This window comes from Lepidochelys kempii, chromosome 6, assembly GCF_965140265.1.
Source record: "Lepidochelys kempii isolate rLepKem1 chromosome 6, rLepKem1.hap2, whole genome shotgun sequence".
In the NCBI taxonomy this organism is placed as follows: Eukaryota; Metazoa; Chordata; order Testudines; family Cheloniidae; genus Lepidochelys; species Lepidochelys kempii.
Window position 1 is genome coordinate 105,544,394 of NC_133261.1, and position 14,214 is coordinate 105,558,607.

Below are 14,214 nucleotides of genomic sequence, written 5' to 3' on the forward strand. Positions count from 1 at the left end.
CCAGCTCTCTTTACTTCCCAGAACAGTGCTATGTCTCCAGCTATGACAGAATGACACCACTTCTCCTCTGTTAGCAAAATTGTTCATCATTTCATCCAAAGAACATTAGCTGACAGCCAGAAATTAAACAAGAAGTTTCTATTGTGATGCAAATCACTATGACTGTGTGCTGGAGAATCTGGAAATCTTACTAAAGTCTCTTCATTCTCAGCTGTCAGAAATGTTTTTTGTTTGCTGTCCTAATTAAAAAAATACTTTTTCTGCCCACATCAGATAACGATGCTGCATAAGCCCAATTTATCTTTTTCAGCACTAGTTGCTACTGGTTCTGATGTTGTGCGAAAGTATTCACTAAGGAAGCAAGTATACTTCTAACCAGTTAATTCAGGTGGCAAAGCTTCTTTATTTAGGAATAGCCATCTGAATTGATAACACTTAAGGCTCAGCAGGGTTATTTATCTTTCCAATGAAGAGTGTGCTGTTGGTAGCTCTATCAAAAATCAGCACCAGGAAGGGAGAGTTGAATTCAATGATGTGAGGAAAAGACATTGGCATTATTTCAATGGCAGTGGCTGCTGCCGCCTCTGTGCCTCTCTCATCGATGTTCAGCACGGCCTTATGGACAACCTGTGGGAGATAAAGCACATATTGCCATTCTGAGCAGAGAACAGTAGCTTGTAAGTAAAGATGAACCTGATGGCTTTTAGAGCTGTTTAGAAAGTCTCCTGGGGAAGAGTGGGCAGATGGACAGGACTGAATGGACACTACAGAAAGAGAGGACATTTTCTTATTCTAGCAATTGTTGCATATCTGAGAAACAAGATCATCAGATCATAGAAATTCAGGGCTGGAAGAGACCTCAAGAGGTCGTCTAGTTCACCCCCTGTGCTGAGGCAGGATTAAGCATACCTAGAGCATGCCTGATATATGTTCACCAACATGTTCTTAAAAGACACCAATGATGGGTATTCCTCAACCTTCCTAGGTAACCTGTTCCAGTGCTTAACCGTCTTTATAGTTAGAAAGTTTTTCCTAATATCTAACCTAAATCTCCCTTGCTGCAAACTAAGCTGATTACTTCTTGGTCTACCCTCGGTAGACATGAAAAACAATTGATCAACGAAAATTTTTTGGTTATAAGTCTATACCTCCTTATAGTTATAACACATTTTTACATATTTGAAGACTATCATCATGTCCCCCGCCATCTTCTCGAGACTAAACATGTCCAATACTTTCAACCTTTCCTCAGGTTTTCTATGCTTCTTTTCATTGTTGTTGTTCTCCTCTGGACTCCAGTTTGTCCACATGTTTCTTGTGTGGAGTGTGGTGCCCAAAACTGGACATGATGGATCTGTTTGACCCTCCCCTCTATGAAGGAGATTTTTCTTTCAGTCTACAAAAAATAGTCTCAATTGCAGATCTCCAAGATCTCTGAAGGGATGGAGAACTGGTTTCTGAGGGATTATGGCTGAAATTCACCTGTGTGCAGAGGACCAGCACAAGGCATAAGTACCTCTTGTGTCCTCTAAGACCAATAAATATGGGAGAAGCATCTAAATTGCTTTCATTAGTCTCTTTATGCCTGGGGGAAAGGAAATGACTGAAAGTATTTGGGCAAACGCATCTAAACAGCTAATATAAATGACATCCAGTTAAATTCCAGAAATCAGTCCAAAAACATAGATGCTTATCTGAAGTGTTTCCCTTAACCCTGAGATCTTCTCTTCCTCCTCTACGACCCACCCCTTCATGATATCCCCACCTTGAGTTGCCATCTTGTGAGGAATGGGATACCCTTTAGTTTCCTATCCACTGCCTGCACCTCCTCCAGACTCACTGGGGTGGCCAGCCTGCAATCCAGTCCTGCTTTCCTGGGGCAGGAGGCTGGGCAGCATCTTCCAAGTACCTTTGGCAGCTTCTGTTGAGAATCAGGCTGCCTGCTCACCATCTCATTCTTCTGGAGGGGAACCTACCCTGATATGCTCTGGAACATCCAGTTGCTCAGTACTGGTTCAAAAAGGGTTAAAGGGCTATTGCAGAAGATGCACCTTAGAGTGCAATGGGCTAAGCTGAAATCCAGGTTGACATTCGGCCAAATTCATCCCTGGTGTAAACCCCCGGATCTGAGCAGAGTTAAGCCAGGGATGGATCTGTCCCATTGTGACTGACAATCAGACGCTCTGCTAAGCAAGGTACATTTTAACATGGCATTTTCAAAAGGAAAAGAGAACCCCCACATTTGCAAACTTACTCTTGAAACCTGCAACTCAGGCTCCCCAGTGATTCCAGACAGATCAGCTTGTTTGGTGAACACATCAGTAATGCCCATTTTGGTGAGATGGTCCTTTAAATCATAGGTAGCAGAGATTGAAAATTTTGGAATGTACAGGATTGCAGAGCTGTCAAAAGAAGAAATACAACAAGATGCTAAAATATTTCACTTAGCTCATACACTGTACTCTGACCTATTTAGCTTCTGTGACTGTTACAAGAAAACCCCAGGGAGTAGGCACACTCCTTTGTGTACAGTACTAACTGTCCCTCTGCTTTCCAGAGCTTTCAAATGGTGATGCAGATAATGGGTCGAACTCATCTCTGATGTAACACCTCTGGCTTTGGTGATATTACACCAGGTCTAAAATTGGCCATTTAGTTCAAGTGGTCTCTCATATTTTTTGTTGCTCTTCAGTGGACTTACACCAATGATGAATTTAGCCCAGGATGCTCCAGAATATGCTGCTGAGAATTGCATGAACTTTTTTTTGTGAGTATCACATTGCCAGCTGCTATCCAATTTACTGCCCGATATCTCTAACTCCACTGTGACGCTTTATATTTCAGTATCCTCAGTAACTTCTGCAACACCTCCCCCTTTAGTATCATCTAGCTAATTAGCACAAGCAAACCAAATTAGTGTGTTTTGTCCATCCTCTTCCAGATTGTTAACCTACTTGTTAAATATGACCAGGACTAACACTGATCTCTGCCTCAATGGACTCCTGGCCCAGCTTGACTTTGGACCTGATCCAAAGCCCACTGACACATATTGAGAGATTCCAATTAACTTCAGTAGGCTTTGGATCAGGCCCATATTGCTCTTTATCAGCACATTTTGATTACACTCCTTCAACCCATGCCCATATTCAAACCAATGTGAACTAATTTATCTAGTATGATTTTATTCGATGTGGCACCAAATGCTTCACAAAACTGCAGCTATTTTAGCAAACACAAGACTTTGTTAAAAGAGAGTTCAGGCAGATGTAGTGAGAACCCTGGGTGCAAATAGGCTTATCTTGATTATTAACAGTGAATCAATGGGGAACTCAGAAGTAGGCTGACTTGACTAATGCAACTTCTCTAACGGTTCTAGCATCTCTTCTCTTGCCAGCAAGTTGCAGCAGTGGAAAGTTGTAGCTGGTGTTGATTCCAGCAGTGGGAGCCAGTAGAACTTCATCAGAACATTATAGCTTGAAAAATAAAATCCTAGAAAATCAGGAAATCCACAAATAACCATAAATCCTGTTGATCATGGAATTCAATGATCCTTGTAATGTATATACAGGTCAAAAGCAAGTTTTTCTAGTATTCTTCGGATTTAGAAAATGAATAAGTAATACATTTTGAGCCTGTCATTTCCCTTTGTCTTCTAGGTGAAAGAGTTTAAGTCATAATTTTCTTCACTTGTTTCAGAGAATAAGGTTCTTGCGGTCTACAACCATGTGATTGAATTCTCTGTTAGTTGTGATTCTGGTTTATGAAAGGTGTTAATACCACTGGCAATTTGTCAAGATATTTCAAAATGCAATTCTATCCTGAAAAATGATTGTGGAAATTGCATCTTCTTGATCAAGCAAACTGATTACATTAGTGACTCAAACACACTTTTACTACTTTTTATTCCTGACAGCCCTGCAGAACCGATGCAGTTCTAAGAAAGAAAGCTGAATTCTATTCCAGCCCATGCACCACTGGCAGAATGATTAAATACATTCCAATTGCAAGATCTTTATTGATGGGAATGCCTGAGCGAAAAAAGAACCCAACTTGACTCTAAAAGCAAAGGGTGAGTTTGCAGGGTTGGCAATTAGGAGAAAAAATTGTTAAACTGAGCAGGTCTGATTAGGAGTCACTGAGAGATATAAACCCCACAGTGTCATTTTCACAGTTTCACTTTTCAAAGTACATCAGCACTTCAGACGTGCCAGGCCCCCATACTTGAATTGGCGACTCCATAATACTTTGAAATGGTACCTGATTGCCAAAAGATTACCTTCGATGGAGTGAGGTTGCCCATCTGGACACAGTTTCTTTCCGCAGAGCATCTTCTACCTGCTTAATTTTTCCTTTATTAGGCAGAATAAAATATGCTGTAGCACTTCCATTGTAATAAAGTTGGACCACTGTGCAAGACAGCTCCACATCGAAGTGGTGGACAAACATGCCCATTCTGCGCATCATAGGAACTTTAACAATTGTTTCCTCATCCACAAAGAAGTCTCTTTCTTTAGTGTCCTCTGGCATAAAAGGTTTTTCCCACTTGCCTAACAGAAGGAAAGAGAATGCGGTTGAATATTCTGGAAAAGAGGAATTACACATACAGTCCAGGTGAACCATGTAAGGTTATGTGTGTATGTAATTCAAAAGCTAATTTTTATTTATAAGGGATTATTGGTTTTGCAACATGTATTTATTTGTAGGCCACAGAAATGCCTAATCATAGTGCAACACCCCAGAAACATTAAAGAATTACAGGTTTCAGAGTAACAGCCATGTTAGTCTGTATTCGCAAAAAGAAAAGGAGTACTTGTGGCACCTTAGAGACTAACCAATTTATTTGAGCATGAGCTTTCGTGAGCTACAGCTCACTTCATCGGACGCATGCCGTGGAAACTGCAGCAGACTTTATTTATACACAGAGAATATGAAAAAATACCTCCTCCCACCCCACTGTCCTGCTGGTAATAGCTTATCTAAAGTGATCATCAGGTGGGCCATTTCCAGCACAAATCCAGGTTTTCTCACCCTCCACCCCCCCACACAAATTCACTCTCCTGCTGGTGATAGCCCATCCAAAGTGACAACTCTTTACACAATGTGCATGATAATCAAGGTGGGCCATTTCCTGCACAAATCCAGGTTCTCTCACCCCCTCACCCCCCTCCCAAAAACCACACACACAAACTCATTATCCTGCTGGTAATAGCTCATCCAAAGTGACCATTCTCCCTACAATGTGCATAATTAAGGTGGGTCATTTCCAGCACAAATCCAAGTTTTCTCACATTCCCCCCCCCACCCCCATACACACACAGACTCACTCTCCTGCTGGTAATAGCTCATCCAAACTGACCACTCTCCAAGTTTAAATCCAAGTTAAACCAGAACATCTGGGGGGGGGGGGTGTAGGAAAAAACAAGAGGAAATAGGCTACCTTGCATAATGACTTAGCCACTCCCAGTCTCTATTTAAGCCTAAATTAATAGTATCCAATTTGCAAATGAATTCCAATTCAGCAGTTTCTCACTGGAGTCTCGCTGGAATTCATTTGCAAATTGGATACTATTAATTTAGGCTTAAATAGAGACTGGGAGTGGCTAAGTCATTATGCAAGGTAGCCTATTTCCTCTTGTTTTTTCCTACACCCCCCCCCCCCCCAATGTTCTGGTTTAACTTGGATTTAAACTTGGAGAGTGGTCAGTTTGGATGAGCTATTACCAGCAGGAGAGTGAGTTTGTGTGTGTATGGGGGTGGGGGAGATGTGAGAAAACCTGGATTTGTGCTGGAAATGGCCCACCTTAATTATGCACATTGTAGGGAGAATGGTCACTTTGGATGAGCTATTACCAGCAGGATAGTGAGTTTGTGTGTGTGGTTTTTGGGAGGGGGGTGAGGGGGTGAGAGAACCTGGATTTGTGCAGGAAATGGCCCACCTTGATTATCATGCACATTGTGTAAAGAGTTGTCACTTTGGATGGGCTATCACCAGCAGGAGAGTGAATTTGTGTGGGGGGGTAGAGGGTGAGAAAACCTGGATTTGTGCTGGAAATGGCCCACCTGATGATCACTTTAGATAAGCTATTACCAGCAGGACAGTGGGGTGGGAGGAGGTATTTTTTCATATTCTCTGTGTATAAATAAAGTCTGCTGCAGTTTCCACGGCATGCATCCGATGAAGTGAGCTGTAGCTCACGAAAGCTTATGCTCAAATAAATTGGTTAGTCTCTAAGGTGCCACAAGTACTCCTTTTCTTTTTATTAAAGAATTACAATAAGCCTTACAATGCCTAGAGCCTTACCAAATTCACAGTCCATTTTGGTCAATTTCAGTCATGGGATTTTAAAAAATTGTAAATTTCATGATTTCAACTATTTAAATCTGAGATTTCATGGTGTTGTAATGGTAGAGGTCCTGACCCAAAAAGGAGTTGCGTGTGTGTGTGGGGATTGCAAGGTTATTGTAGGGAGGGTTGCAGTACTGCTACCCTTGCTTCTGCGTTGCTGCTTGTGGTACTCCAACTGCCCAGCTCTGAAGGCAGAGCCGTTGCCAGCAGCAGCGCAGGAGTAAGGATGGCAAGGTATGGTATTGCCGCCCTTCCTTCTGTGCTGCTGCCTGCAGAGCTGGGCGGTCAGAGGGCGGCAGCTGCTGACTGAGGGCCCAGCTCTGAAGGCAGCAGCGCAGAAGGAAGGGTGGCGTGGGACGGTATTGCCACCCTTACTCCTGTGCTGCTGCTGGTGGGGTGCTGCCTTCAGAGCTTGGTGCCCAGCCAACAGCCGCCGCTCTCTGGCTGCCCAGCTCTGAAGGCAGCAGTGCAGAAGGAAGGGTGGCAATACCATGACCCCACAAAAATAATCTAGCGACCTCCCTGCAACTTCTTTTTAGGTCAGGACCCCCAATTTGAGAAACTCTGGTCTCCCCGTGAAATCTGTATAGCAGCGGGTAAAAGCACAGAAAAGACCCGATTTCACGGGGGGAGACCTGATTTCATGGTCCGTGCTGCATTTTTCATAGTTGTGAATTTGGTAGAGCCCTAACAATTCCCCACTGAGATAGGGAAGTATTAACATCCCTATTTCATAGACAGGGAGGCACAGAGAGGTTAAAAACCATGGGAACTGGACTCGGACTCCTAATCCTGTGTGCTAATCACAAGACTATTGTTATTCCTTTATTAGAATAATGCAGGGGCATCTCTGTATTGCCCAGACGTATAACTTTGAATGACCGGTTAAATGTTTTTAAACCTGTAGTTTTGAGGAACGAAAAATTACTCTATTTGCGTGGGTTTATGAATAATTGGGGCCAAATTATGTCCTGTCAGGAAAACCAATTGTGTTTTAACTTGCTCATTTTTTCCCTAGACTTGGGACCTGGTTTACTTTCTTTTGAACCCACTTGAATTCAGATAGCACAGGCTCACATTCTGTTGTGGAGAGCACACGTAGTTTCACTGCAAGGTAAATGCAACACTTTACATTTGAAGCCCACTTTAGCTGTGTTGTGGTCAGAGGACCTGATCCAAAACTCATTGACTTCAATGGAAAGACTCCTATTGACTTCAGTGGGCTTTGGATCAGGCCCATAATGGGCATTAAAACTCACTTTACTCTGCTTACACTGACTAGTTCCATTGTACAATACCATATAGTAGCAGCATCAATGTTAATGCTGACAAGGCATGAAGCATGTCTGAAAAATATTTGTCTGCACTAGATTGACCACCCTTGAATATTTGTCTGCAGTAGATTGGCCAACCTTTGAAAGAGACAGATAAGAAGGATCAGGTAGTTGGCTCATCCCTTAATGCTTACAAGCAAAAATGGGAGGAGGTGAGGGGTGCAACATTGTACTTATTACTAACTCTCTCTAAAGAACACTCTAGTTCCAGATGAATGATGCACCTGTGGGGGAATCATATGGGCCTCCCTTTGCCCCAAAATTCAATGATGATGCAAGTTTTCTGTGTGCCTTGTGCTACAGGGTGGGGTTTATGTTCCCTCTGATAGCGGAGTGAACCTGCAGCCACTTTTCACAGCTAGGTGAACAGGGATGTGGGCGTTTGGTTTTCCACCCATTTCTTTCTACATCAACCACACTTATTTGAAATCATAATGGAATGACTTGATAACTGTCAAGATAGGTCAGTTTACAAGATTAACAATCTGTACAGTTCCCTATAGATTGTAAAAAAAAGAACTGTAGTTTTCTTGTCTTAGATTCTAAGACTGATCATACTCAGCCATCTAAAACATATTAAACAGAGATCTGTCTGTATATATCTACTTACCTTTAAAGAAGATATAGCTAACCAAAATCATTGAAGTCTCCGGATCAAGACCCTTGACTAATTCAACAATTTTCCCATGTGTTTTCTTCTCTACATAATCATTGATCTGTTTCTGAGCCTCTGCAGTATTCTTGAAGTTGATACTAAAAGCTTCTGCTTCATACAGGTTTTTTACATCAGCTAAAAACTTCTCTAGTGTTTTCAGTTTTTCTTTTAGGAACAAGGCGTTTCCCATATTGAGTTGCAGCTCACCATCAGGATGGTTTAGAATGCGGATGAGAGCATGGAAACCATGATGTATCTCCTTTTCCTGAACTTCTGTCAGATTAAAGGCAAGTCCTTCCAGAATCTGAGTCAGAGTGGCTGATTTAGCACCTAGGGCCAGCATTGCAAAGGCAGTGGAGATGCTAACAGGAGAGAAGAAAATGTTCTTCTTAGGGGCTTCTGAGGTAATCTGCTTGTAGAGTCTAAATGCAAAATCAGCATTGCTGGGAGCTAGTTTGAGGCAGTCACCTTCATGCTGATGTTCCTCATGGTGTTCCTCACGAGCTATATCTTTATGGTGGTCATGTCCATTGTGGTGATCAGGCCTGTGATTGCAATGGACAACAGCATGAAGCCCAGCAAGTAACAAACACAGATAGAGGACGGGCTTCATCTTCCAGTGGAACTACTGTGTGTGGCAAAAATGAATTGGTTAGTAAGTGGAAAATAAATAAATAAACCTAGTAGTGAAAATTACTCTCTCATCCCCATATAATAGGTGATCCTGTGATTATCTCTTCAGTGATTAAATTTTTGTGTGGCCTAACTCGGTTCTTAATGGTGTGCTTAACCTTCCTGCAATTCTCCTACATGATCCTCCTCTGCTCCACATCCCTCATCCCCATGACTACCCAGTGTTATTGCAGAAAAAGCAAGGGTAGCTCATTGAAGGTGCTGTGTATTTAATTTAGGCCAAAGGACATAGAGGGGAGACTATGCAGTGGATGCTACTTTACTCGTATGGACACATGTGCCTGTCTAAAGTATGGCAACTCTTGTGAGCCAAAATACTGCAATGCTGGAGATTGCTTTTGACTCTAAGGCTCTAAGATTGTTCACAACAGGAGGACCACTGGGTTAGGAGATCCAGATATCTTCTGAGCCAAGAAAAGGGGAAGAGTTAGGCAGGAATCGCTATCCAAAGCTGAATACAAGTTGAGGGGATATGTCTGGACTGGTTCTTATTGCCTCTGAGCTGATTCCTCTATCCCTGCTTTTAAATACCCTAATTATTGTCAGGTGTCCAAGATGCTGCATTTCAACGAAGGATGCCTGGCTTTTTATAGCAAACCCCAAAACTCTTACACTCTTTGTAACAGTGAGATGCCTCAGTGAAAAACCTCTTCTAGAAAGAGTGTGAAATAATGTTCTTTCCTTCAGAAACCAGTAAACCCACTGGAATGGGTTCATTTTTTTCAACACTACAAAAAGTGTTTTTTTTTCACACTCAGGGACATTTTAGAAAGTTAATTTCCTTTTACAGGCCTCTTTAACTTCAGCAGGTGCTCTCTTGGTTAAGAATAATATTTCAGTTCCCAACATACCATAGAGATGATAACTAGGGTTGCCAGCTATCCTGGTTTTCTTGGAGTCATCCCTTTTTTTAGGTAGCTGTCCCAGGAAATCCATAAGTCTTCTCAGGACATGAAAAGTCCCATTGTTGTCAGTCACACCCCTGCAGGCTCCCTCAGGCCCTAGAGGCTATGTGGGGGGGGGGGGAGCCAGGGGGCACCAGTGCCTGCACAGAGTAGCTTTGGCTCCAGAGTGTCTGGGAACTGCAGGGATGGGTTGGCTTGGGACCCGCAAGCAGAACAGGAAGAGCTTGGGTCCAGGAGTGGACAGCTACCACCATGCAGGTACTGTCTGTGGGGTTGACCGCGGCTGTGCCCTGCTAGGTGAGGTCAGTAGCCATGGCAACCCCAGGAGCAGAAGTTCCTGGAGGCTGTGCCATCTCCCATGGGTGGGATGGGCAGGTAGTACCCAGGGTGTATGTGGTAGGATGGGGGGAGAGGGGGAGGGCAGAAAGATGTCCTGGTATTTCATACCTCAAAGGGCAGATGTCCCAGGACAACACGGGTGAACATAATCCAAAGCTCATTGAAGACAATGACATTATTTTCTGTTGACTTCAATGGGTTTAAGATCAGATCCATAGGAGTCAACCCATTTCTGTTTGCCTTCTTTCCTTCTGGTTGCAGGAAGTACATTACTTTGTCCACTAATGACTGTATAAACCCATCATCAAGTGAGTTTGGAATCAGAGCTGAACTCCTTTCTAAACATCAATTTACCTGCAGCTGGACCAAACAAATGGCATGAGGGTTGTGAATTGGTTTGAGAAATACTAGGCCACATTCACTAAAGTTCACTCAGGAAGGTGTAAATTGAAGGTCCCTGCACCAACAATGGCCTTGCATCCCAGCAGGGACTCAACTCCAAAGAGTATTATCAAGGGTATTTGCTCACTGCTGTCTCTTGGCTCTCTCACTGCAGGGAGCAGGTTTATTTTGCCCCATTAATATCCACTTTCCATGATGTTACATTCCACAAATAGAAAAACATTTCAGCCAGGACTGGGCAAATATTGCAAAAATATTTTCAGTGAATAATCACTCAAATTTTTAAAGGAATATGCTTCACTTTGTGTTTGTATCTTTTTATTGTCTTTCTGCAAATATCTGATCCTTTGGGTTTTAGAAGCGTGAATATTTGTAAAAACCGGACGTCTGTTTGCAAATATTGCAGAAAAGCAGAACATCTGCAAGTGTTCATAGCAACCAAGTTTAAAATTCACATACATATTATTTAAGATGGCTATTCTTGTGTTCTCAACCAGTCAAGACACAGAAACAATACCTCATGACTTATCTGACTAGTTTTACAAAGCTCCTAATTTGAATATTTGGCACAAATGCTCTCCAGACAATATGAATAAAACCATTTGAAAATAAATCAACTCTCATAACACATGAACCAGAGCTAAGCCTAATCTGCTCACAGATTCTCTGCAAGCCTACGCTGTGGATACATTTGGATAAATTATTCATTGTGAACTATTTATTCAGCTCTAGTCACAATTTATCTAGTTATCATAGATACCAATGAATATTTCATTTCACATCAAAGCCACCACCATTCTTTGTTCTCATCTCTTTTAGTGCCTAACACTAAACATACAATATTGTTGGAATTTTACATGGGCAGATTTATTAGCCAATTCATATTTCCTTGGAATGTGAGATACATATTGAGTTTGAATGTCCCTGTTCAAGAAGCCATTTTAGTAGCTCAGACAAGATGTTTCAATTACCGCTGTATTTCTATATGAATTCCAGTTTTCTGTATTGTTTTAGTGCATATTGTTTTAAATTTTTGATTAGTTTGTTTTGTACTACACAATTATAATAGGTATTTTTTCTTGGCTTGGTTGTTTTTGTGGCAGACTGATTAACTTTCATAGAGTTAATCATGTTGCATTTCAATTTTCAATTCATAGTCAGAATCTAATATAATATGGGCCTGATTCTGGGCTAGAGATTTACTTTTTTTAAAAAATTGAAATCTGAGATTCTCACATATTCATAGAAATGTAGGGTCAGAAGGAACCCTGAGAGGTCATCAAGTCCAGCCCCCTGAGCTGAGGAAGGACCAAGTAAATCTAGACCATTGCTGATAGGTGTTTGTCCAACCTGTTCTTAAACACCTGCAATGATGGGGATTCCACAACCTTCCTTGGAAGCCTGTTCCAGAGGTTAACTATCCTTGTAGTTAAAAAGTGTTTCCTAATATCTAACCTAGCCTCCCATGCACACAGATTAATCTCATACCTTCACCTGACTCCAGGAGCTTGGACTTTAAGAAACATACCAATTATTGCAAGACTCACAATAAAATCATGCAAGATGCCAACACTGGTTACTCTAGCTTCAGGCTAGTGTGGCTGTATTCTAGTCAGTGAAATTATACCAGAATGAAACTGGTGTAACACAGTAGAGTCCCAGGCTGTCTATATCAGAATTGTAAAGGACAAGGCAAGTGGGGGCCTGACTGTGCAATGAACTCTCTTGAGGAGTGAGCCCTGTGTTTGAATGGAGTGCATGACAAAACTGAGGCCCAAAGAATTACAAATTAGGGCATTTTTCAAGCATTCATTATAAATTTTAAGGACCTGATGGTGCAAAGTGCTCAATTCCATTGATTTCAGTAAAAAGAACATGAGTACTTGTTGCACCTTAGAGACTAACAAATTTATTAAAGCATAAGCTTTCGTGAGCTACAGCTCACTCCATCGGATGCATAGAATGGAACATATAGTAATATATATATATATATTATATATACATACAGATAAGTTGGCAGTTATCATACAAACTGTGAGAGGCTAATTAGTTAAGATGAGCTATTATTAGCAGGAGAAAAAATACTTTTGTAGTGATAATCAAGATGGCCCATTTAGACAGTTGACAAGATGGTGTGAAGATACTTAACTTAAGGAAATAGATTCAATATATGTAATGACCCAGTCACTCCCAGTCTCTATTCAAACCCAAGTTAATGGTATCTAGTTTGCATATTAATTCAAGCTCAGCAGTTTCTCATTGGAGTCTGTTTTTGAAGCTTTTCTCTTGCAAAATTGCCACCTTTAAATCTTTTACTGAGTGGCCAGAGAGGTTGAAGTGTTCTCCTACCGGTTTTTGAATGGTTTCAGAGTAGCAGCCATTTTAGTCTGTATTCGCAAAAAGAAAAGGAGGACTTGTGGCACCTTAGAGACTAATAAATTTATTTGAGCATAAGCTTCCATGAGCTACAGCTCACTTCATCAGATGCACGAAAGCTTATGCTCAAATAAATCTGTTAGTCTCTAAGGTGCCACAAGTCCTCCTTTTCTTTTTGTGGTTTTTGAACGTTATGATTCCTGATATCAGATTTGTGTCCATTTATTCTTTTGCATAGAGACTGTCCGGTTTGGCCAATGTACATGGCAGAGGGGCATTGCTGGCACATGATGGCATATATCATATTGGTAGATGTGCACGTGAACGAGCCCCTGCACATCTTCAGCCCCCAACTAAAACCTCTCCAGTGTGTCATCAAAGATTTACAACCTATCCTGAAAAATGATCTCTCACTCTCACAGATCCTGGGAGACAGACCAGTCCTTGGTTACAGACAGCCCCCCAACCTGAAGCAAATACTCATCAGCAACTACACACCACACAGCAAAAACACTAACCCAGGAACCTATCCTTGCAACAAAGCCTGATGCCAACTCTGTCCACATATTTATTCAAGTGACACTGTCATAGGACCTAATCACATTAGCCACGCCACCAAGGGCTTTGTTCACCTGCACATCTACCAATGTGATATATACCATCATGTGTCAGCAATGCCCCTCTGCCATATACATTGGCCAAACCGGACAGTGTCTACGCAAAAGAATAAATGGACACAAATCTGACATCAGGAATCATAACATTCACTACAAAAGTTTTTTTCCTCCTGCTGATAATAGCTCATCTTAACTAATTAGCCTCTCACAGTTTGTATGGTAACTTCCAACTTATCTGTATGTTTATATATATATATATATATCTTACTATATGTTCCATTCTATGCATCTGATGAAGTGAGCTGTAGCTCATGAAAGCTAATGCTCTAATACATTTGTTAGTCTCTAGGTGCCACAAGTACTCCTGTTCTTTTTGCGGATACAGACTAACATGGCTGCTACTCTGAAACCTGTCACTAATTTCAGTGGATGACATGGGACATTTAGTACCTTGCAGAATCAGGCTCTTGTGTGAAAGCATTGGATAAGTATAACAGCAGAATGTGTGTTCTTAACTATGCTAGAAATACTCTTGAATACTCTTAAA

General features: G+C 41.6%; 1 protein-coding gene across 1 annotated transcript; it reads right to left on the reverse strand.

Annotated features, from left to right (window-relative positions):
• Window positions 1–435: 435 nt before the first annotated feature.
• LOC140913341 (alpha-1-antitrypsin-like) lies at window positions 436–8,948 on the reverse strand. The gene is made up of 4 exons (XM_073349560.1): window positions 8,291–8,948; window positions 4,277–4,547; window positions 2,255–2,402; window positions 436–627 (listed from the first exon to the last, which is right to left on the reverse strand). The coding sequence occupies exons 1-4, from the start codon at window positions 8,946–8,948 to the stop codon at window positions 436–438; spliced, it is 1,269 nt and encodes a 422-aa protein (XP_073205661.1).
• Between the last annotated feature and the right edge of the window lie 5,266 nt (window positions 8,949–14,214).

Coding starts and splice junctions, on each gene's coding strand:
- LOC140913341 (XM_073349560.1), bottom strand. CDS start 8,948: ATGAAGCCCGTCCTCTATCTGTGTTTGTTACTTGCTGGGCTTCATGCT. Junction 2,403..4,276: donor GCAACCTCACTCCATCGAAG/GTAATCTTTTGG, acceptor TTCTTTTGACAG/CTCTGCAATCCTGTACATTC. Junction 628..2,254: donor CTGAGTTGCAGGTTTCAAGA/GTAAGTTTGCAA, acceptor TATCTCCCACAG/GTTGTCCATAAGGCCGTGCT.